The 25,585-nt window shown below is 38.9% G+C and overlaps 1 protein-coding gene across 1 annotated transcript in view; it reads right to left on the bottom strand.

Moving 5' to 3' along the window:
• Window positions 1–4,746: 4,746 nt before the first annotated feature.
• The window catches only part of rbms2a (RNA binding motif, single stranded interacting protein 2a), a 57,863-nt gene continuing 37,024 nt past the window's right edge, over window positions 4,747–25,585 (bottom strand). The window contains exons 3-14 of the mRNA XM_084100467.1: window positions 24,813–24,871; window positions 24,620–24,711; window positions 18,996–19,153; window positions 17,801–17,880; window positions 17,600–17,709; window positions 17,464–17,507; window positions 17,222–17,315; window positions 14,049–14,099; window positions 13,857–13,967; window positions 10,983–11,060; window positions 10,802–10,889; window positions 4,747–9,835 (exon numbers count right to left, since the gene is read on the bottom strand). Of these exons, the coding sequence (XP_083956593.1) occupies window positions 10,809–10,889; window positions 10,983–11,060; window positions 13,857–13,967; window positions 14,049–14,099; window positions 17,222–17,315; window positions 17,464–17,507; window positions 17,600–17,709; window positions 17,801–17,880; window positions 18,996–19,153; window positions 24,620–24,711; window positions 24,813–24,871 (958 nt within the window). The 3' untranslated portion in view covers window positions 4,747–9,835; window positions 10,802–10,808. The remainder of the gene's footprint in view (window positions 9,836–10,801; window positions 10,890–10,982; window positions 11,061–13,856; window positions 13,968–14,048; window positions 14,100–17,221; window positions 17,316–17,463; window positions 17,508–17,599; window positions 17,710–17,800; window positions 17,881–18,995; window positions 19,154–24,619; window positions 24,712–24,812; window positions 24,872–25,585) is intronic.

The following is a 25,585-nucleotide window of genomic DNA, read 5'->3' as shown; positions in this document are numbered from 1 at the left end:
TTGAGTTTTACCGTTTTCGAATCCATTCGGTACCACTTTTAGCATAGCTTAGCATAGATCATTGAATCGGACAGGACCATTAGCATCTCTCTCAAAAAAATGACCAAAGAGTTTCGATATTTTTCCTATTTAAAACTTGACTCTTCTGTAGTTACATCGTGTACTAAGACCGACGGAAAATGAAAAGTTGCGATTTTCTAGGCTGATATAGGAACTATACTCTCATTCCTGCGTAATAATCAAGAAACTTTGCTTCCATGAGTCCAGCAGGCGTAATGATATGACGCAGCGCCTGCAAATAGGTCTAATAGGTTAGACAAACTTAGTCCCGGTCACGTTGGAAGTTACCGAGCTGGGGACTATTTTTCACTCATTACGCCTGCTGGACTCATGGTACGGCAGCAAAGTTTCTTGATTATTACGCAGGAATGAGAGTATAGTTCCTATATCAGCCTAGAAAATCGCAAGTTTTCATTTTCCGTCGGTCTTAGTACACGATGTAACTACAGAAGAGTCAAGTTTTAAATAGGAAAAATATTGAAACTCTTTGGTCATTTTTTTGAGAGAGATGCTAATGGTCCTGTCCGATTCAATGATCTATGCTAAGCTATGCTAAAAGTGGTACCGAATGGATTCGAAAACGGTAAAACTCAACTGTTTTACTGTTTTGTAAAATGAGCCTATTTCCAAAAAAAGTGGTGTATCCCTTTAAGTTTCGGTAGGTTTAAGGATAATCAACACTGTAAAAGTGTTTCTCAGGTAATGTGAATATGTGCTTTGTGTGTTAACTTATTCAAAGGTCAAAATCTAAAACATTTAATATGACTGAGACTGTTTAATTTGAATACAATTTAAATTAATAATACAAATACAAATTAAGATAAAAAATGTACATCAAATGTGGGTTTGTATCTTGGCCACATAAAATGAAGGTAAAGCATTTTGCTAATGGTAGATGATGTTAGTCTGTGTGTGAATAACAGTTTTCACTCGGCTGGTTCAGAGTTTATATTAAGCTCTATTATTTAATACTGTTTAATCAGTTTTTTGTATAAATGTTGTGTGTCAACAAACTGAAAAACAAGCAATGACTGAACATAATTTGAAAATGTCATAACCAATTTTGAATGATCACAATTTGTAATTGTGTATTGCATGTCATTTTTCATAATGCATGTATTTCTGTAACTTTCACATATATGTTGTTCTGTATTTGACAGTTCGTTCTGGATGGGTTTGTTCGTTCAGGCAGTCATTTCTGGATACCCATAATGCACTGCAGCACTTCTGCTTGCATATGACCATTCTGTCTTCAATAAGCACTTTGTATTTTTGTCTATGAATGTAATAAAGTAGATTTAAAACTGTGACATCAGGGAGGCATGATATACAATGATTTATTTTTGAGCTAATACTAACATTAAGTTTCTTGATTAGAGCTTTTTAAGTATTAATACTTAGTAAATTGGCAAGTTGTCTTTTGTTGATAATGGGTATGAGAAAACTAGAAAACAAACAGAAAAGAAGAAGAATGAACACAGTCAGGCAGTGATGTTGGACGAGAAGGCCTGAGACACTCCCAAAGCTGTTCTGTCGGGTTGAGGTCAGGACTCTGTGCGGGACAGTCCAGTTCCTCCACACCAAACTCCTCATCCATGTCTTTATGGTCCTGATTTGTGCACTGGTGCACAGTCATGTTGGAATTGGAACATCCCCAAACTGTTCCCACAAAGTTAGGAGCATGAAATTGTCCAAAATGTCAAGGTATGCTGAAGCATTAAGAGTTCCTTTCACTGGAACTAAGAGGCCAAGCCCAACCCCTGAAAAACAACCCCACACCATAACCCCCCCTCCACCAAACAACCCCACGCCATAACCCCCCCTCCACCAAACAACCCCACACCATAACCCCCCCTCCACCAAACAACCCCACGCCATACCCCCCTCCACCAAACAACCCCACGCCATAACCCCCCCTCCACCAAACAACCCCACACCATAACCCCCCCTCCACCAAACAACCCCACACCATAACCCCCCCTCCACCAAACAACCCCACACCATACCCCCCCTCCACCAAACAACCCCACGCCATAACCCCCCCTCCACCAAACAACCCCACGCCATAACCCCCCTCCACCAAACAACCCCACACCATAACCCCCCCCCCCTCCCTCCCCCTCCTCCCTCCCCCTCCTCCTCCTCCTCCCTCCCTCCTCCTCCTCCTCCTCCACCAAACTTTACACTTGGCACAATGCAGTCAGGCAAGTTCTCCTTGCAAACGCCAAACCCAGACTCGTCCACAGGATTGGCAGACAGAGAAGCGTGATGTAAGGTTTGGCTGCAGCTGCTCGGCCATGGAAACCCGTTCCATGAAGCTCTCTACACACTGTTCTTGAGCAAATCTGAAGGCCACACAAAGTTTGGAGGTCTGTAGCTATTGACTCTGCAGAAAGTTGTCGATTTCTGTGTGCCTCAGCATGCGCTGACCCCACTCTGTGGTTTTATGTGGCCTACCACTTAATTGCTGAGTTGCTGTTGTTCCCAATTGCTTCCACTTTATAATACCACTAACAGTTGACCGTGGAATATTTAGTAGTGAAGAAATTTCACGAATGGACTTATTGCACAGGTGGCAAACTATCACGGTACTACGCTTGAGTTCACTGAGCTCCTGAGAGCGACCCATTCTTTCACATATTTGTAGAAGCATCTTCATGCCTAGTGCTTGAGTTTATACAACCATGGCCATAGAAGTGATCTGAACACCTGAATTCAGTGATCTGGAGGGGTGTCCCAATACTTTTGGCAATATAGTGTATATATGTGTGTGTATATGTACAGTGAGGAAAATAAGTATTTGAACACCCTGCTATTTTGCAAGTTCTCCCACTTAGAAATCATGGAGGGGTCTGAAATTGTCATCGTAGGTGCATGTCCACTGTGAGAGACATAATCTAAAAAAAAAAATCCAGAAATCACAATGTATGATTTTTTAACTATTTATTTGTATGATACAGCTGCAAATAAGTATTTGAACACCTGAGAAAATCAATGTTAATATTTGGTACAGTAGCCTTTGTTTGCAATTACAGAGGTCAAACGTTTCCTGTAGTTTTTCACCAGGTTTGCACACACTGCAGGAGGGATTTTGGCCCACTCCTCCACACAGATCTTCTCTAGATCAGTCAGGTTTCTGGGCTGTCGCTGAGAAACACGGAGTTTGAGCTCCCTCCAAAGATTCTCTATTGGGTTTAGGTCTGGAGACTGGCTAGGCCACGCCAGAACCTTGATATGCTTCTTACAGAGCCACTCCTTGGTTATCCTGGCTGTGTGCTTCGGGTCATTGTCATGTTGGAAGACCCAGCCTCGACCCATCTTCAATGCTCTAACTGAGGGAAGGAGGTTGTTCCCCAAAATCTCGCAATACATGGCCCCGGTCATCCTCTCCTTAATACAGTGCAGTCGCCCTGTCCCATGTGCAGAAAAACACCCCCAAAGCATGATGCTACCACCCCCATGCTTCACAGTAGGGATGGTGTTCTTGGGATGGTACTCATCATTCTTCTTCCTCCAAACACGTTTAGTGGAATTATGACCAAAAAGTTCTATTTTGGTCTCATCTGACCACATGACTTTCTCCCATGACTCCTCTGGATCATCCAAATGGTCATTGGCAAACTTAAGACGGGCCTTGACATGTGCTGGTTTAAGCAGGGGAACCTTCCGTGCCATGCATGATTTCAAACCATGACGTCTTAGTGTATTACCAACAGTAACCTTGGAAACGGTGGTCCCAGCTCTTTTCAGGTCATTGACCAGCTCCTCCCGTGTAGTTCTGGGCTGATTTCTCACCTTTCTTAGGATCATTGTGACCCCACGAGGTGAGATCTTGCATGGAGCCCCAGTCCGAGGGAGATTGACAGTCATCTTTAGCTTCTTCCATTTTCTAATGATTGCTCCAACAGTGGACCTTTTTTCACCAAGCTGCTTGGCAATTTCCCCGTAGCCCTTTCCAGCCTTGTGGAGGTGTACAATTTTGTCTCTAGTGTCTTTGGACAGCTCTTTGGTCTTGGCCATGTTAGTAGTTGGATTCTTACTGATTGTATGGGGTGGACAGGTGTCTTTATGCAGCTAACGACCTCAAACAGGTGCATCTAAATTAGGATAATAAATGGAGTGGAGGTGGACATTTTAAAGGCAGACTAACAGGTCTTTGAGGGTCAGAATTCTAGCTGATAGACAGGTGTTCAAATACTTATTTGCAGCTGTATCATACAAATAAATAGTAAAAAATCATATATTGTGATTTCTGGATTATTTTTTTTAGATTATGTCTCTCACAGTGGACATGCACCTACGATGACAATTTCAGACCCCTCCATGATTTCCAAGTGGGAGAACTTGCAAAATAGCAGGGTGTTCAAATACTTATTTTCCTCACTGTATGTATGTATATATATATATATATATATATATATATATATATATATATATATATATATATATAAACAAAAACTTATGTAAAATGTGATTAATTGATTTGACAGCACTAGTCTATATGTAGTCGAATTTAGACATTGGAAACGTAATTATAAATACATAATTATAAATTTCAATGAAAATTAAAAGAGCATATGATTCCTCACAATTTATAAAAAAAACACTAAAAAAAACTGAAGCTGATGTTTTGATGTTATTACAGTAGCTGAAAATGCTGTGAATGAATAAAAAACCCCAACAAAATACAAACAAGATTTTATTTAAAAAAAAGAAATTCAGGAGATCAGTTTAAAAAAAAAGTAAAAACAAACAGAAGATGCTTTTTTTTTTTTTCATTAAAACAAAAAAAAAACAGTAACAGAATATCAGAAACGGTGGCACAGGAAGACACTTTACCGGCTAGAAACTCTGGTTTACATGCAGACAAACCATCAAAACTGTTTCTTCAGCTATCTGTACAAAATGTGTGACTGTATAAATAAAGAATATGTTTAAAAAAAGCTGTTCAAGAGACAAGCCATTTGTTCAATAATCACATCACACCATACCGTATGGCTTTATGACGAGCTTTTCTGTGGATCCAGACACCATCTCTAAACCCAAACTCTGAACTCCACGACTGACGCTGTTCATGGCTCTGTCTGCTGAACAGCTTCAACACCCCATGTTAGCAGCAATACATTTTGAAACTATGAAATGATCTGTTCAAAACATTAGCAGCTATTCGTTGGAAATCGATGACATTAAATCATGCAAATTGAACTGATTCAGTCTCATCCCAGTTGCTGAGAAAGATATAAGAATTTAGATATGTAATGAATCTGAATTGTTATCATTTCAAAGTTTCAAAACCGTGTTTCATGTTTCGTGTTTGTAATGGATGATATGATTTAGCAAGCTTAATAACCAAAAACAAATCCTGTGTTCCTTCATGAGGTGCGTGGTATCATTTGAGAAATATCTTTAGACATAGCGTTGTCAAAACTTAAAACATCAACAGTAAAATCACATTGACAAAGTAGGCAAAGGGTGAGAAGTCAAAGAAATGAGAATAAAAATAGTGAAAAACACTTGATCATTGCCGTAACCAACTAACTCAAATCTCATCATCTCCATGATCATTCATATGGATTTAGGGCTTTTCAAATATTTCTCAGTAAGAAACGAAAACTAAAGGCATGTTGATTCTTGGTGGCATTGATATCTTTGGTTGCAGGAATGAATCAATTCTTTGGGTGGCCTGAAGATTTCAGTGAATCTCAGTAAACTGTAAAAGAGGTATAGATCCATTTCAGTAACACAACGTTCTTTGAATATACTTTCAAACTATCCTAGTAGCTACAAGATGTTTTTATATGTAAAAGAGTCTCTTTATGAAAACCGTTGAACAGTTTTCAGATCAAGGTCATGGCTTTAACATTGGTGAAATGTAAAAGCACCGAGAAGAAGAAGTAACAGCTGCATCATGAGCCCTTTAGTGTGATAGAAGCCCTTGTGTTTATATCCTATAGAAGAGCCACACAAAAAAGGTACAAGGTACAAAAACAACTCATGTGGAACCATGAGTAAATATACACTCTTTTTTAGATTATCAATGACATCAAAGCTTTCATTTCGGATAGTCAAACTCTTTCAGAAGTGCATCATGATTGACCAGGACAGTAAATTTCAAGTACAACAACAAACTGCACAGAGAAAGAACATTTGCACACAAACAAATTCCCCCAAAAATCCTATGAATCAGGGATTTAGAAAGGAACAGCAACCGACACACACAAGCGGAGGAATCCTCATCATCTAAAGAGCGAACACTACAGCTAATCTCAGTCGGACGATCGAAACAGCAGCGTGAAGGAAGAGAGCCACTGAAGAACTGCTTCTGTCCTTCTTCATCCTAATCCTAGTTGTTCCTGCTGATCATGTCATGTTTAATCCCAGCACCACAGCGAAGGCTTCTACACACTACCAAAGCCATGAGAACACTCGACCTGATGAAGCCAGAACCACAAAACACTCGCTTATTCATCAGTGTTGGGCTCTTGTTTTCCAATGAAGATATGAAGAGTGCCATCTGAAACTTTCTTCTAGATTTTTATCAAGCTCGTATATTTAAGTTCAGTTATTTCACTTTAATGGCAATGAAAATGACCTATTAATTGTCATTTAAGTGAAATTACTGAACTTAAATATACAAGCTTGATAAAAATGATCATTCTAAGAAGAAAGTTTCAGATGGCACTTCATATCTTAACAGCCTAAAGACAAAATATATTTACTTGAGAGGCAAAAATGTGTACAAGAGTAAGACTTGCTTTCAGAGAATATATCTGCAACCATGTGTATTTTTCCTACCAATAGTGTTCTACTCAGGGCTTGACATTAACTTCCGCCAACTCTCCGAAAGCGTGTGTGTTTCAACACTACCAGCCACTTTACTGGGTTGAATTTTATACTAAATCTATACATTTTTCAGCTGTACTCTTTTAAAAAGGCATCATAAACTAAGTGCAATGTAGTGTCACTGAAATATCTGAAACACTTCCAATACTCATTTTCCGCAGAATAGATCCACAATACCAGCTGTTCTCTCTCTCATCTCTCCGACAGCGAGTTACTCAAACCCGCCTCTCCTCACTCACTCGCTTAATTTGCTCCGGATGAATACTGTTGGTCTAACAGGGCTTGAATTTCAGCGTGGGATTGCGCGTATCGTGTATAATTTGACTCGTTCCTCCAGGTTTTGCGATCACAGCCAAAGTGCGCGCACATAAAGCCGCCTCTCAGTGCTAAACTGAGATCTTTCTCGCTGCGCTTACACAGTCAAACACAATAATGTCAAAATGCTGGACTTAGCGAGTATTCACGTAAACACAGTCAGTTATGTTTAAAGTGAACGTAAGCAGTTGAGAAAGAAAACACATGTGTAACAGTATAATCTGTGTCAGGTCTTAAAGTTACAGCAGCCTAATATTCCTGCTGATAATATTAAAAATATCTATATGGCAGTTTTTCCCCATGGAATCGATGTCAAGATTGTGGCCAGTGAAAATGCGGAGTGGCTGGTAACTTTGGAAAACCACTCGCCACAGGGGCTGGTGAGCAAAAGAGTTCATGTCAAGCCCTGGTTATAATATATATATTTGCCATAGTAGAAATAAACGTCAAAAAAGGACGACTAAAGAAATTAATATTACTTTCCGAAAAGAAATTACACTGTTTTTCTTATACAGTAGGTAGGTTGACTCAATTAGGCCAACAATTTAAGATCACATGACTAGTGATGGGAGAAACAAAGCTTTTCTAAAACTTTGAATCAACTGAACCAAATGATTCACAACATGATTCAGTGGTTTGAATCGCTGGAAACGCCACACACTGGTGACCCCTGCTGGTCAGAACCGTGCACATGCAGCGGAAACTCAGCCAAAACATGCATAAAACTTTTATAAACCAATTGCAAATGTTTTATTGAAAGTATAATCTATTAAATGCAATTAACAAAACATCGAACACCATTAAATATTAAGTGCCTTTATAATATGTGCTGTTTTATTAAATTTGTTTAAGAACTGGGTTAATCAGACCAATGAGTGACTATTAACTACAATTCTTATTTTTAAACGTCGAAGTCGAACCATAGAAATTTAGAAACATTTCTAGACAGCTGTGACGTAACAAAGCCTTGTTTACTGAAATCACATGACTTCGGCAGCTTGATGCGCGTTACGAATCACTGGTCCGAAACAAATGATTCACAAAGGTTTTGAATCTTCACGAAGCCGTGTTTCACCCATCACTACACAAGTCCAAGATGTCCGCCATACCGCCAGCGCGGCATATATACAACATGAGTGTCCTTTTAGTACATTTAGGCATTGTGACTTGAAAACGAGACAAAAATACTGAATAAAACTGCATAACAATGAACCTTCCAATGCCTTGATTTTCTTCCCCTGTCATTGTTATTTTGTCCCACTGCATGTGTTTAATAGATTCATACCAGTAAAACATCATAACAGCGAATCTTTCCTTCCAGTTGGTGAGTTTGATATCTGCTTTATGCTCTTTATGCAAATCTGCTATTTATGGCAGTCCTGTATTGAGAAGCTTCATCAAGTCAATATGTTATCATCACTTTTATGAAATATTTTTGATACTAACAAACCACTTAATGTCACTTCCTCTAGACCTTCGTACTGTAAGCCAATAAAAGTAATATTTATGAAACACTATGTACATTACAATGCATATTTCCAAGGCTTTTGGAAACCTGAAAGATTTGGTGGCAATACATACACCAAAAAATTGCATTTTAGCTAAAGTATGAAGGGAGGAGACAGAAGTTTAACTCTAAAATGATTAATTATACTTTTTTACATTTTCATATTTTAAATAAAAATGAATTGATCCTGAACACTGTAACGTTAGGCACAAACTGTTTCACAGGTAATCATTAGATTTAAAATGCCCCTCATAAAACACATTTCTACAAAAATCTGGTTCGTTTCCATTACTATGTTTAGAAAAGCTTAAACAGCTGAAGCGCATCAAAAATAACCGGATAATCTCACAATATCAGATATTCTATCTATTTCTGCATCTAATAGTTCATTTGAACTTGAAAGACAAATCTGTATTGCCCTGGTATGTACCAAAAAAAGATAATTTTTTCAATAAATAATAATTTAATGATTGTCTGATGCTTTCAGATAAGTGATGATCGAATTAGAGTGATTTTATCACTATTTCTTTATAGATTCTTAAAATGGTACGACATGAAGAAGTGGCTTTAAATGGTTTCTTCAGCAGAACATCACACGACACACTCAATAATAGGACAAAAATGCACTGTTTGCATCTGTACAAAAATATCTTACTGCTGCGGACTGAAGAAAAACAAAAGAACAAATCCAAAAAATAAAAGGTTGCATATTTTACAAAAAAATAAAAGACATGTTTTTACTTTCTCTTTTCTCATCCTCCCATATTAAAGAATTAGTTCTTAAAAATAAGAATTTGCCATAACGTGCATAAAAGAACACATTGTGTTTTCCTTAGCCTTTTCTAAATTATCTTTGTTTTTTATGCTTTTTTCTGTTTTGTTATCAAAATAGATGAATGGATAGCTCTTTTGCACAGTCTCCCACTGTTGGCCGAGTGACACCTGAAGAGAGAGGAGTTGAACAAAAGATGAGTGACGTCCTTCTCGGTCTCTGTTCTACAAAAGATACAAGATCCTTTTGTGATCCGTATCCCCTCTGCTACTCTTCTGTCTGTGGAAATCTGCAAATCTCACTGAGAGATTTCCATTGTCCACAGAACTGTAGAGCACCTGCGCGCGCGCGAGAGAGAGAGAGAGAGAGAGAGAGAGAGAGAGAGAGAGATTATATGTAGTGTCTTGTAAAAACTGTAATTCAGATTTTCTATTAACTCATTGCTAGCATGTTTCAAGTTAACACATTGTTATGTGTTGCTAGCATGTTTACCAAGTTGCTAGCATGTTCAAACACATTTCAAGTAATATTTAACACATTGCTAGTATGTTGTTAGCATTTTTAACATGTTGTTAGCATGATTTAACATGGTGTTAGTTTGTTTCTAAGATGAATTAGCACATTGCTAAGATGTTTTAACATGTTGCTAGCATGATTTATCACAATGTTGTCTTTTTTTATCATGAATAAGCATTGCTAGCATAAATGAACAAGTTAACATGTTTAAAAGTGTTTTGCTATCATGTTTTAACATTGTTAACATGATTTGGCACATAGCTAGCATAAATGTCACATTGTTAACATGTTGCTAGTATGATTTATCATAGTTTTGGAATGTTTCTAACATGAATTAGCAAATTGCTAGAATGTTTTAACATGCTGCCGAAATGATTCAGCACATTGCTAGCATGTTTCTAGCATTATTTAATACATTGCTAGAATGTTTTAATGTGTTACTAGCATTCTAACATTAATCAGCACATTCCTAACATGCCTTAGCATGTTGCTAGCATGATTTAACACACTGCTAACACATTGCTAGCATTTTTTACACATTGCTAGTATGTTTTAACATGTTGCCAACATGATTTGACACATTGGTAACATGTTTCTAGCATGCATTAGCACATTGCTAGCATGATTTACCATGGTGTTGGCATGTCCTAGGCTAGTTGCTAAGCTTTGCTAGTGATAAAAGATGGTTAAATACTCTATAAGAGTATAAAAATATAAGCCGCAGTGCTAAATCGGCCATTTGATAGACAGCATACTGAATGTTTCCCATCTTTTATGTGTTGTATTACCAAAGCTTCATTTGCTGTGCTGATAGGAATAATTAGTGTGTTCTGAAGGCGTCTCCATGGAAACCTGCTGCTGTTGTCCACTGTTTTCCTACATCACACAGAATGAGAATGAATCACATGTAAGTAATGAACCAGTTTATTATGTAAAGCAGTGTGTGGTGATGATGAACGGTTGTCGTACCTCTAATGTAACACTAGAGGGAGGCACTGGGGTGTACTGAGGGATGTACGTTCCTTGCATAGCTGTGTTAGGAATATACTGTAGACAACATAAATAAAACAATGGTTAAAAACTTTCCATTGCATTTTAAAGTGCCCCTATTATGCAATTTTAAAGGTTCCTAATGTTGTTTTTGGACTCTCCTACAACAGGTTTATAAGCATCACAGCTCAAAAAACACTTTAATTTCCTCATAATCTCCACTGCAGCATCAGCTCTATTCTCAGTGTCTGAAACGGTTCGATCAAGGATTCAGTCTCTCTAAACCCCGCCTCTCTGAGAGCTGCTCTGCTCTGATTGGTCAGATGACCCAGTCTGTTGTGATTGGTCGACCGTGTCAGAAACCAAACGCTCATTATCATATCTGAATTTCAGCTCTGGATCTTCCTCAGCTCTTGATCCTCAGTGATACGAACAGTAACGATGGCGTCGGTTTTACCGTATCAATCTCATCAAAGTGGATTTGCTCTGTCAGCAGAAAACAGCGTCTTCTCCACATGAACAACACGAACCAAACTCTTCCAGTCTCAGATAAACTACAGTGTTTGAGGGTCAAAGTAGACGTTGTTCACGGCAGCCAATGAAGAACATAGACTGGCATTATGCAAATCTGTTACAAACCTACGCAGATTCAGCAGGAAGTGAGACTGGAATTACTGACGACTCGTTTCAGTTCAGAATCACTTCTTTCTTTTTAGAGACAAAAACTCCATTTATCTGCACTTTGAAACTTTGCAGATCTTTTACAGTCACAAACAGCTCTATTACACACTCCATGAAAGGTAATATCCCAAAAAGCTTAATAGGGGCACTTTGATAGTAATTAGATTCTAAAACAAAAGGTTTTCGCACCGGGTAGTTCTAGGAACGAGCCACCAGAGAGGTTCCCATAGGAACATTCGCCGCACTTGTTTTTGTGACTTTTATTTTGACGGCGCTGAGAACGCAAGAACCTGAGCTCACATCGCTCGCATTCTCCGCGTTCATTAGTTTACGATCTGTTTAATAGTCCTGTCTGATACGTTATTAGGTAGAACTGTTATACAGAAAGACAGTAATGAAAAGGTATTAGCGTTTGCCGTGTGATTGATGTCCAGTGTCGCTAGCGGAGCAGAAACACATAATCCTGTTTCGCTTGGTCCCCTCAAAGTTGCGTTGGATTTTCTCCTGAGCATAAATGTTAGGAGGTCCATCTATCACTGTTTTCGTAGAGTTAGTTTCTGGAGTAAATATATAGGCTGCTATAATCTGTGTTTACACCGCTTTTTTAAAAGCTGCAGTCCGTAGTTTTTCCTCTTTGTCGCCATCTCTGTTTGAAATCTGCAAATGCAGTTATTCACAGAATTATCAACTTTACGTGGGTTGTGCCTCGGCACGGCACTGTGCGGATGAATTCTATGTTTTGAGGAGAATGTGCGGCTGTCAGTCGCCGCCCGTGTGGATACTGTCATTCGCAATCACAGATTCTGCTTTTTGGAAGTATGACCAACATAAGAATTTACAACACCAGAAAATGTCGTCTGTAAACAAGTAACATCCGCTTTTGTTCTGACCAACTAAGAGGAAAAAAGCATTGTAGTAAATCGCGCCGATTAAATCTAACGATCGCGTATCATATCACGTCAAACCGTGCAAATTATACTTTGTTGTCAAATTGTTAACGTTAACAACATCAGCATTGCATGACTACATTTAATGCCCTTCCGATATTTATCCTTGTTTTCGCATGGGCCGGTTGCAGTCTCTTTTTTTCTGTAGCCACTCCGAAGTCTTTTGCATTTTACAACAGGTTAATCTCCAGTTGGTGATTGTCATTCGAACCTTTAATTATAAGCTTTTAAAATGCTGGTGTTTCGCGTGCGTTCGGCCAATCAGAGAACACTAACATCTCTGGTAGTTCCTATAGTTCTGGTTTAGACTCTGAAGAAGGAGTTAAATTAGTTCTTTAAAAGGAGTTCCTAGAAGTAAAATCGTTCCTAGTTCCTGCGGAGCGAACACGCCAAAATCCGGGAACTTCCGCCAATAGTTCTAGGAACTATGAAAAGGTTCCTCCGGTGCGAAAGCCCCTAAAGACAAAACTCCTGCTGAGGATCTATTAAAGGAACACTCCACCGTTTTTTGAAATAGGGCTTATTCACCTTCTTTCCTACATTTAGATAGGTGGGCAAATGCATTTTTGTCTCAGTGCATGCATTGTTTTAGTTTGACAGGGTCGGCGCTAGCTTAGCTTAGCTTAGCATAATGAATGGAATCCTTTGTTGCCAGCTAGCATGTCCTAAGTAAAAGTGATATAAAACATTTAAAAAACCCACCTAATTACTTCTTGTGGCCTGCGTATTCACAACAAGTACAAATAGCGATGCAGATTAACACTAGGCGATTTCCTATGCAGATATTGACTTGGGACTATATTAGGGGGAAGCACAGGCGAAGCACTGCTACTTGGGCGCAGAGATATCACGCCGAAGTAGCAGTGCTTCACCTGTGCTTCCCCCTAATATAGTCCTTAATATATAAGTCAATATCTGCCTAGGAAATCGCCTAGTGTTAATCTGCATCACTATTTGTACTCGTTATGAATACGCAGGCCACAAGAAGTAATTAGGTGGGTTTTTTTATTATTTTTTATATCACTTTTACTCAGGACATGCTAGCTGGCAACAAAGGATTCCATTCATTATGCTAAGCTAAGCTAGTGCTGACCCTGTCAAACTAAAACAATGCATGCACTGAGACAAAAATGCATTTGCCCACCAATCTAAATGTAGGAAAGAAAGTGAATAAGCCCTATTTCAAAAAACGGTGGAGTGTTCCTTTAAAGGTGAAAGAGCTCACCGTGCCGGCACTGCCGAGAGACAGGTGACCCAGCTGTTGGGTCAGGGGTCCCATCATAGACGTGGGCTGAATGGACATCGGGTGATCCATAGCTTGAGTCAGAACGGTCCCCTACGCACAGAGAGAGAGAGAGGTGTTATAAACCCAGAGATGATGCATGTAAAGCTACAGTAAAGCATAGGTGACACTCACTGCGGGCTGCATGAGGTACGACTGATGATGCATCCAGGACGGGCTGTGCATCTGTGGACACAGACACAAAAAACATGGATATCTCCTCAAAACTGATCCTGTCTCATCATGCACACTCCCCTACATCTCCCTACACTTCAGCCTCACAGAATTACACAGCAGACACTGGAGAAATACTGGGCCTGACTTCAAATGCACCATACCAGCCAATATTAATTAGCTATCCCACAGTGCACCTGGATCCATATGCTGCTCAATTAATGCCAGATGGTGCTGTTCGTGACTGGAATGGGACAGGGGTTTGCATCTAAAATAGCCTTTACATGAGCCTTTATGCACATACACAGGCTACAAAAGTTTGAAATAATTAAGAATTTTAAAGAAGTCTCTTCTGCTCACTAAGGCTATATTTATTTGATCAAAAATACAGTGCAAATAGTGAAATATGATTACAATTTGAAACAGCTGTTTTCTATGGGAATATGTTAAAGTGTAATTTATTCCTGTGATCAAAGCTGAATTTTCAGCATCATTACTCCAGTCTTCAGTGTCACATGATCCTTCAGAAATCACTCTAATATGATGATTTACTGCTCAATTATCATCAATTATTATTGGTGCTCAATTATAATGAATGGTTCTTCTTCTTATTATTATTAAGTTTTGCTGCTTACATTTTTTTTAATCAACTTAATTATCAACTTTTTTTCAGGATTCTTTGATGAATATAAAGTTCAATAAACAGCATTTATTTGAAAAATAAATCTTTTGTAACATTATGAATGTCTTCACTGTCACTTTTGACAGTAAACACATTTTAATGGTAGTTTCACAGTTTCCATAAAAAATATTAAGCCGCAAAAATGGCACAAATGTTTCTTGAGCATCAAATCATCATATTAGAGTGATTTCTGAAGGATCATGTGACACTGAAGACTGGAGTAATGATGCTGAAAATTCAGCTTTGATCACAGGAATAAATTACATTTTAACATACATACATATATATATATATATATATATATATATTCACCAAAGAAAACAGCTGTTTTAAATTGTAATGATATTTCGAAATGATTTTTTACTGTATTTTTGATCAAATAAATGCAGCTTTGGTGAGCAGAAGCGACTTCTTTGAAAACATTTAAACAAAAAAACTTACACCAAACTTTTATAAATGTGACACAAAAAAATGATGCAATGAATGATGATGATTTTAATATTTGGGTCTGCTATTCCTTTAATATTTAGCGGGGCTGCGTTCAGCCCCGACAAAACGTTGCACAACGTTTTTTAAACAGAAACGGTGATGCGTTGAACACACTGTTCTGATGACGCAAGAGTTGCAACTATGGCAGCTGAGAAGGCCATTCTTTGTGAAGAATTTTCGGAGCCTGATGAAGTCGGTATAAATATGTGTTTAATACTACAAAATATGCCCGATGTTACAGTTACTGCACTTGCCACCCAGAACAAAAGAGAACATCCCAATCGAGTGAAGGGATTGCTGAAACTGAAGCACACATCTTACCTAATTCAGACTAAAACACATCTATTTAGCCTCACATCCTGACTTTATTTGTAGTTCATACTGTTTTAATACCCTGTATTTTCTTTCATTTTTAGGAAAAGCACTTACCATTGTTTATTTCTATACCAAATGTCATACACTTGCAATGAAGCTAAAAATATAAACAACTACATCATTATGTTTATATCCTATATTTTTACAATAAAACTTACGACAAACATGTCTTCTAATATCCTCAGTTGTTGCGTATACCGAGCTGCATCGAACACATTTGTAAATTACTTTCCTTGAATCCATTGTGCAAGTTCAGTTCACTTTAATACCGCGTGCTTTATATACATGTTGCTGCTGATTGGACTGCAGTTCTGACACACCCACCAAACAAGAGAAAACGTATCTCAAACCCCGTTGCACACCGGTGCACGCCGTTTCCAGGAAACATGACGTTCAACCCGGAAACCGTAGCAAAACGTTGCGCACCGTTTTGAACTTGAACATGCCCCTGGAGACTTGTACCTCCGTTGATAAAAAAAATTAAAAATAGCCAATCACCATCGAGTATTTCACTGCATATGGCGAATTTGCTATACCTCCCTTGGTATATCAACCAATCATCGACGAGACGTAAATTACGTGATGTTAGTTTGAACTGTTACCACTGATGAAGAGTAGAGATGGATTTTTGCTTCAAGTGATAGGCTAGGACTAGGTCAAAAAAAATCCTTGGGAAGGTCAAATGTTGTATGCCTCTTTATTTTAAAACCCACCAGCCGCCCTTACATGCTAGCAGACTGAGCTCTAGCATCATTCCTCTAATGGGCCATTCAGTGCGCTTTAAACGCATGTCAGACCTACAGGACCTCAGCGAATAGAGTTAGCTTTTGCCTGTTCATCCATCCGCTCTCAATAAGTGTCAGAATTCCCACAAGCCCCTGCGGTCTGATATACTCCCTCAACGCTTGCTGAGTCACTGTGAGCTTCCATCTGGCTGCTGTCGGCTTTGGCACACGCTCAGACTGAGCTCAGTATCTCTACAAAATGAAAAAATCTAATCTGGACTGACACTCAGAAATGTGTGATCAGAAATGAAGGTCTGCTCAGACATGGAAGAGTCAGACGAGTAAGTTAACAGAAGATGTTGATGTGGTGTGTTTAATATGCTTTAAGACAAATCATGTGTAAATTCATAAGTCGACACCATTGCTGAGTATTTTCTCCTTAAAACTGCAGTGAACCAAAGACAGTCTCAAAAACACGCTTTGAAATCGCTGGTGTTTCTGACGTCACAAACTACCTTGTAACCAATCAGATCAACGTGTGATCGTCAACCAGTGGATCTCTGAGCTGAGTGAGTGAGTGGAGGCGGGGCTCATTTGCATATTCATAGAACCGCGTATACAAAAGGGGGCAAGGGTGTCGAGTTACATTCAAGCTATTTTAAGGCATGACGAATATTTTTTAAAAGAAAAAACGTTTAAATATGTCATTTTGGTGATCAAAGATGAGTTTTAAGGGATAAAATGATTGACTACAGGGGGACTTTAAGAACTTTGCATAGCTTTTACATGCTCAAACAGCAACATTACACACTAAAGAGAGATGAACATGGAAAAAAGCATCATAGGTCCTCTTTGATGCTCACCTGGTAGGACGGTAATTGTGATTGCATGTATGGAGACAGAGATGTCTGAGCGATCATTCTGTTTGGAGCGATGCTGTACGGAGAAGAATAAAACCTGAAAATAATCAGCAAAAACAATCAAGTTTAAACATCAGCACTTAAGTTAGACGTTTGTGATGATATATAGGCAAATAAACAAGCATTTTTAATATACACATTAAATAGTCGATGCATTAAAACAGGCTTTGAGAGTCTGTTCTCACCCGTTCTGTAAGGCTGTTGGGTCGTATGTGAGCGTCATTCCTCCCTGAACGTGGAAATGAATATGATTAACTTAATATTATATGCACAGAGTCTGTATGAATACTCGCATATGTAAATATAAATACTCGCCCGTACCGTATCACTGTCTCTATGCCAGGGTCGACCGTTCTGTAGGTACTTTGTCTGGTTCTGTCGCTTCTTTTGTCCTCCGTCAGCAAACTTGCATAACAACGGTTCTGAAGGTACTACAGTCAAAACGACAAGTAACCAAAATATTAGTTTCAAAATGTCTTTAATTGGAATTTATATAAAATAAATCAAAGATATATTGTCTACCTGGCACTCCTGGTGGGGTTTTGATGTATTTTCCATTAAAATGCTGAATGATGGCTTCACACTTCTCTGTAGATTCCATCCTGTTATACAAAGACATGGTTAAACTAATAAATGGTGGGAAAAGTTGTGAAATATGGATGGATGGATGGATGGATGGATATGTGTATATGTGGATGGATGGATGGATGGATGGATGGATGGATGTGGATATGTGTATATGTGGATGGATGGATGGATGGATGTGGATATGTGGATGGATGGATGGATGGATGGATATATGTGGATGGATGGATGGATGGATATATGTGGATGGATGGATGGATGGATATATGTGGATGGATGGATATATGTGGATGGATGGATATATGTGGATGGATGGATGGATGTGTATATGTGGATGGATGGATATATGTGGATATGTGGATGGATGGATGGATGGATATATGTGGATGGATGGATGGATGGATGGATGTGTATATGTGGATGGATGGATGATGGATGTATATATGTGGATGGATGGATGGATGGATGTGTATATGTGGATGGATGGATGGATGGATGTATATATGTGGATGGATGGATGGATGGATGGATGTGTATATGTGGATGGATGGATGGATGTATATATGTGGATGGATGGATGGATGTGTATATGTGGATGGATGGATGTATATATGTGGATGGATGGATGGATGTGGATGGATGGATGGATGGATGTGTATATGTGGATGGATGGATGAATGGAGTATATATGTGTATATGTGGATGGATTGATGGATGGATGGATGGATGTGTATATGTGGATGGATGGATGATGGATGTATATATGTGGATGGATGGATGGATGGATGGATGTATATATGTGGATGGATGGATGGATGTGGATGGATGGATGGATGTGGATGGATGGATGGATGGATGTGTATATGTGGATGGATGGATGAATGGAGTATATATGTGTATATGTGGATGGATGGATGGATGGATGAATGGAGTATATATGTGTATATGTGGATGGATGGATGGATGGATGTATATATGTGGATGGATGGATGGATGTGTATATGTGGATGGATGGATGGATGGATGTGTATATGTGGATGGATGGATGGATGTATATATGTGGATGGATGGATGGATGTGGATGGATGGATGGATGTGTATATGTGGATGGATTGATGGATGGATGGAGTACCTAGCGAAGCCGACTCCTCTGCTGGTTCCGTTAGCGTCCCGTAAGATGCGAGTGGAAATGACCTGACCGAAGGACTTGAGCATGGCCTCCAGCTCCTGCTCGTCCATGGACACGGGCAGGTTAGAGATGTACAGGTTAGTGGGATCCTGTTCCTGTTGCTGGAAATAAATGCAGAAATTACATCTGACTGTACTAATCAGTCGTACAATTCAAAGTTTTCACGTGACATCACACCCTTAAAGGAACACCCACCAAATTAAAATACCAAATTCAATATACACCTTCTTAATTATAGGTACAAGCAAGCAGATGAACACAGAATACAGACGCAAAGCTCAGTTTCTCGATAAGTGTTTTTCAATTTACCCGGCAAAACACCGGAAGTGGTGCATTCCACGGACGAGAATCCATGAACAGCATTATTAGACTATGTTGTAAGGCTGCACGATTTATTGAAAAGTTTTAAAACAATTACAATTAAGCTTGGTGCTATTGTGAAATCACAAAGTCTGCAATTCATTTAAAAAAGTATGCGGTGCGGGTTTTAGAGTAAAGCGTGATGCTTTAATTATTTACATGCGAGCAGGTTACGTGTTTCTCAGAGCGGCTCTTTGTGTTTCATAGCGAAGTGTTGCTCTGTTATCATTTACATGCGTGGAGCATCTCAGCAGCTCGGGTATCAAACTCCATCTCTGCAGACGCTTGAGTTTGGGTTGCTTATGTTCATCTGGGAACACAACGTGTGTCATTTCACCAGATTTGTGATGTAAATCATTTATAAACCTACGCCAACACAGGAGAATGAATCAGAAAATGCGTCGGGTCAGAGGTCGCTCGTCGTGCGTCGGGTCAGAGGTCACTCGTCGTGCGTCGGGTCAGAGGTCACTCGTCATGCGTCGGGTCAGAGGTCACTCGTCATGCTTCAGGTCAGAGGTCGCTCGTCGTGCGTCGGGTCAGAGGTCACTCGTCATGCTTCGGGTCAGATGTCACTCGTCGTGCGTCGGGTCAGAGGTCACTCGTCGTGCGTCGGGTCAGAGGTCACTCGTCGTGCGTCGGGTCAGAGGTCACTCGTCATGCTTCAGGTCAGAGGTCACTCGTCGTGCGTCGGGTCAGAGGTCGCTCGTCATGCGTCGGGTCAGAGGTCGCTCGTCATGCTTCAGGTCAGAGGTCACTCGTCATGCGTCGGGTCAGAGGTCACTCATCATGCTTCAGGTCAGAGGTCACTCGTCGTGCGTCGGGTCAGAGGTCACTCGTCGTGCTTCAAGTCAGAGGTCACTCGTCGTGCTTCAGGTCAGAGGTCACTCGTCGTGCGTCGGGTCAGTGGTCACTCGTCGTGCTTCGGGTCAGTGGTCACTCGTCGTGCTTCGGGTCAGAGGTCACTCGTCGTGCGTCGGGTCAGAGGTCACTCGTCGTGCTTCGGGTCAGAGGTCACTCGTCGTGCGTCGGGTCAGAGGTCACTCGTCGTGCGTCGGGTCAGAGGTCACTCTTCCGCCGGAACTAGACTCATGTAAGGCCGTTACCGAAAGCCAGTGATTATAGTTTATAAAGTTTTAAATATGGATATTTTTCTTACAAAAACGCATGGCTTTGCTTCAGAAGGCCTTTATTAACCCCTGGAGTCGTGTGGATTACTGTTATGATGGATGGATGTGCTTTGCTGATTTTTTTTTCTTCAAAATCTAAGGCAACATTCACTCCCATTATAAAGCTTGAAAGAGCCAGGATATTCTTTAATATAACTCCGATTGTGTTTGGCTGAAAGAAGAAACTTATATCTAGGATGACTTGAGGGAGAGTAAATTATGGGATAATTTAATTTTTTGGTTGAACTAACACTTTAACTGGGACTTAAATTATAATGATTTGAAATGGTTTAAACCCTTATTATCATCAGCTGACGAGTCAAAATCGTTGTCCATCTAGGTACTTTGGTTAAATTATATATATTATAAATATATATTATATATATTTAAAGCTTCAGTTTTTTCATTCAGTCATAGAACAATTTCATAACTAGATTTTGCCTCTGCCATCCCAGCCAAGATCCAGCTACAGTGTTATCATCTGTGTTATCTTGACTCAAATGCATCAAATTCTAAATGCATCCTCCCAAGACCTTTAAAAATCCATATGAAATTTTCTCACACTTTTTTTGTCAGGCAGAGAGAGAACTTTACAGCACTGTGTTGAGAATGAATAAATGCCCAAAGTATATCACTTTTTATGCGTACCCTAGGATTGTTATTATAACTGCGTACAAATATGCACATGCATTCAATTATTTTTTTGCCACAAAGTAATTTCTTTGTCCACAAGGTGGCAACAGTGCTTCTGGGCCGTTGATTCACAACTAGTCAAAGAAAAAACTGAATAAACAGAACAGAGAGAAACACATGCAAGCTACAACAACGATGGCTACATGGATGAGAGATTTGCAAGGAGATTCGAAAGTTCCCGCATTTGTACAACTCTAGCCTACAAGCCTATAAAGATTATAAAAGTGTGTATATGGGTTATGAGACAAAACATTCTGTCCACAGAGTGCAAGTTGTCATAATGTCCACCTGTGTGCGCCTAGACGTCAAACTGAGTATAGTTTGAAAGGCCATGCATACAACTGTGCAAAAAAACAAAGTATACTTTGGGCTTTACATCAAAACAGCACACACACACACACACACACACACACACTGAGAGGCTGATGAAGTGGTACAGTAAAAGAGTGAAAAGAGAAACAGAAAAGCCTGACATCATCTTAGCTCTGCCGGTCTCATCTTTCCCAGGAGAAAAAGATCTCCTTCCTGTTTCCATGACACGCTTCCCAGACTCCCTGCGTCTAAACACATCAGAAGCTTTCTTTAAGACTGAAAATAAACCAAGACTTCCAACACTGATGACCATTTTTCACTTAAGCAACACTAAGCATGTTCACTGGCTATGCTAACACGCTACTCTTCTTACTCCTGCATTATGCAGTCTGTAAACGGTGACTGTACACATACCGAGACGATGACACACTGCTACTACTGCAGCCAAAAGATGCAGAGAACACACTGCACATAATACTATATCCCACAATGCAATGCCCTCAACTTGACCTTCCTCTTCCAGTGTGATAAATGAACCAGAAGTGATTATGTGCAAAGATCTTTTTCTTGATGCATTATTTAATCAGACTGTCGAAGTTAACCCTGTAAAGCCTGACATATACATACAAATAATAGCCAGAAACATCTTTTTTTCTTTTTTTTTATGGAACCGTTACAAATTTTCTAAAAAGGCATGCATACGTGTTTCTTGTTGAGTATCATATTTGATGGCTTTTATGGCTATGATATAGTGAGAATATGAAGCTCAAACTCCTCAGTTTTATTCGGAGGCCCGAATTGAGCAAAAATAAGCAATTTGGTGCAGATGCTGATAAAAGATGAAATTCTGATTGTAATGTAAATCAATGAGATCTTCATAACAGTATAACAGATTACTTATAAAAAAAGGCATATAAACACTCCCAATAATTTAGAAAGATATTTAAATAAATGGTTAGTTTTATGATCAAAGCTCTGTAGTTTTAAAACAATAATGCAATGCAATACAACGATTGAGAGATGAACAAATAAACCTTCCTCAAAAGCCTGATGATCATATTTGATACTCGCATTTGAACATGATTTTTCTAATGATATATGGATAATTAAGTAAATTTAAGCTGCTTCAGTCTAGTAAGTGTTCATCTTGAAATATTACTAACTATATAAAATGATTCTTACCTTTTCTTTATAAAAATCTGTAAAATTTCACAGCAAAAAGACATGTGAACCACGAGCTGAAAGTGGACGTTTTTACAGACATCCAGAAGCCATTTCACTCAGATATACGACACAATAGGGAAGAAAAGACGATAGCAAATTGTTTCATGCCGACTTTAATGACACTGTGAACACGTGTTTCAGCTGTATCATGACTGGAATGTTGTATTGACCAGACAGCATTCACTTATGTTTTATAGTTAAAACAAAACAATTAAAATGAAGCAGAGAGAGGAGGATCAGTTTGTTTTTTCAATGTCAAGTTCGTAGGTTCACCGCTAGCATTTATCAGTGTGCATGAATTTAAAGTGTTTCACACACACTCCCTGTGTCGGGAAAAATGGAGTTTGGGAGACACAGAGGGATCAAATTCAGAAGATTACAACAGAGACATACACACACACACACACACAAAACAGCAAACAAATGGCACAGAACGTGCGTGCCAGAGAAAAGACTCAGAGCGTCAAGAGACATAAACATACATATCTTTTTGTCGTCAAATGTGTGTCAATTAATCCTATCTCTAGGAGTAAAGATAGTTTCACATCAGTGTGTGTGTGTGTGTGTGTGTTTAAACCAGTCAAGCATTACCTAACCAATGTCAACAAACCTTAACTGGTGTCCAGGAAGCCACGCAGGGACAGTTTATGATGCTGGTATGTAAATGTGTATGTACAGGGCACTTTATTTTACAGTCCTGTTCTGCATGTACACTACTGGTCAAATGTTTGGAGTTTTATAGTTTAAATCACAAAAGATTTTATGTTTTTGAAAGACGGCTGTATTTATTTGATCAAAAATACTTGATAAAAGGTAATATTGTGAAATATTATTACAATGTAAAACAGCTGTTTTTCCCCTGGGATTCATTGATGAATAGAAATTTCAAAAGAACAACATTTTTTTATTTAAAATAGAAAGCTTTTGTGACATTATAATTGTATTTACTGTCACATTTGATCATATTAATGCATAATTTCTGAATAAAAGTTAATTCCTTTAAAAAAACTTTTGAATGGTAGCGTATATTCTATAGTATATATATACTATAATAATTATAATTACTGGTAAAAACTAGGTACTAACCCTGAAACTAACCATAAACCATTTTAAACTCATACAGTTACCTCATATTACTATAACCTGAAAATTGTAAATTATTGTTTTTTTGTTTGTTTTTTTGTTTTATAATTAATAAATATATTTTTTGTTTTATTTTTAATTCTAAAAATGTGCAAATGTTTCATTTTGGGTTAAGGTTTTGGTAAAAAAAATAATGGACTAAAAATAGCAGAAGTAAACATGAGTTGCTGTGGGTATGAAAAATAAGAATGAACAACAACAACAACACGGTCTGTGATTTAAAGTGTACTTTTGGAGAATATTGCATATTGTTGCACTTTCATTTATGTTCCACTAGACTAGACATTTCTACGAACAACGTCATACGAACTTCACCAAACCTGAACTTTGGAATGCAGAGAAATTCCGAAACTTCTTCGGATAAATTGAATGGAATGAAAAGTGTAGTGTGACTGTGGCTTGAACTGTGTTCATACTGTATTCAGTTTTATCACAAGCATGGAGACGATCAAGCCTGCGCTGCTCCAGCGGAAACACGTCAGCTTCGAGAAACAACATTTCTAAGCAAGAGAGCTGGAATTCACAGAATAAACACAGGTGACCTCCTCACTACATACTGCTAAAAGTGAAGCGGCAAAGCGAGTTTATTCAGACTGTTACGTGCCATCCACTGGTTTCTGTGCTGAATGGACGTCATGTTCGTAAGGTATTTCTGTAATAATATCCTACCTTGGCCATCTGAGCTTGAACCCCGCTGGCCTTGAGCGCCGTCACGGCCTTCTGCGCTGCTGGAGGACTGTCGAAATCCACAAAGCCATAACCTACATATATACATACAAAAAGTAAGATATTTACATCAGATGCATAGGCTATATGTCATTGGCAATGAAACATTAAGAAGTGAGGTGTGATTTGCACTCACCTTTGCACTTGTTGGTAGTTTTGTCCAGGATAGCTTTGGTGGACACAATCTTTCCATACCTAAAAATATCAAGACAAAGACCATGTCAAATTTGACTCAGCACCATATATATATATAATTCTGTTTTGACTGTATTTTTCATCAAATAGGCCTTTATCACACTTCCATGTTTGAAGTGGAAGCTTCAAATATTAGCGTAAAAAACTCATTTGCAATGAAAACTACTGTTTTTTGCCCTTAGTTGCATCACGCTTTGAGAGCATCCGCATAAAGACGGTAGTGTCATAGCTAACACAAATACAGTTAAACAACAATTAATCTGACGTGACTCATTTGTGCAGCATTTATACATGTAAAGTTGGCCGAGCTCACACACTCCTGTCCTGTGTGAAAGATCTCAGTAATCGGCTTCAGTGCAGTTGTTTTGTGTACAGGTTGAGACGTCGCCCTGAGGACAAAAACTATTTGTTCTCGGATATTCTCCACCACGCCTGTCTGTCTCTGTCTGTCTGTCTGTTTGTTTGACTGTTTATCTGTCTGTTTGTTTGACTGACTGACTGTCTATCTATCTGTCTGTCTGTCTGTCTGTCTGTCTGTTTGTCTTTCTGTCTGTCTGTCTATCTGTCTGTTTGACTTTGTTTGACTGTCTGTCTGTCTGTCTGACTGTTTGTTTGACTGTTTCACTGTGTCTGTCTGTCTGTCTGTTTGACTGTCTGTCTGTCTGTTTGACTGACTGTCTGTCTGTCTGTTTGTTTGACTGTTTGTTTGACTGT

Source organism: Abramis brama (assembly GCF_963993115.1).
Source record: "Abramis brama genome assembly, chromosome: 23".
Lineage (NCBI taxonomy): Eukaryota > Metazoa > Chordata > Actinopteri > Cypriniformes > Leuciscidae > Abramis > Abramis brama.
The sequence above is the reverse complement of the archived record's forward strand: the minus strand, read 5'-3'. Positions and strand labels throughout refer to the sequence as shown.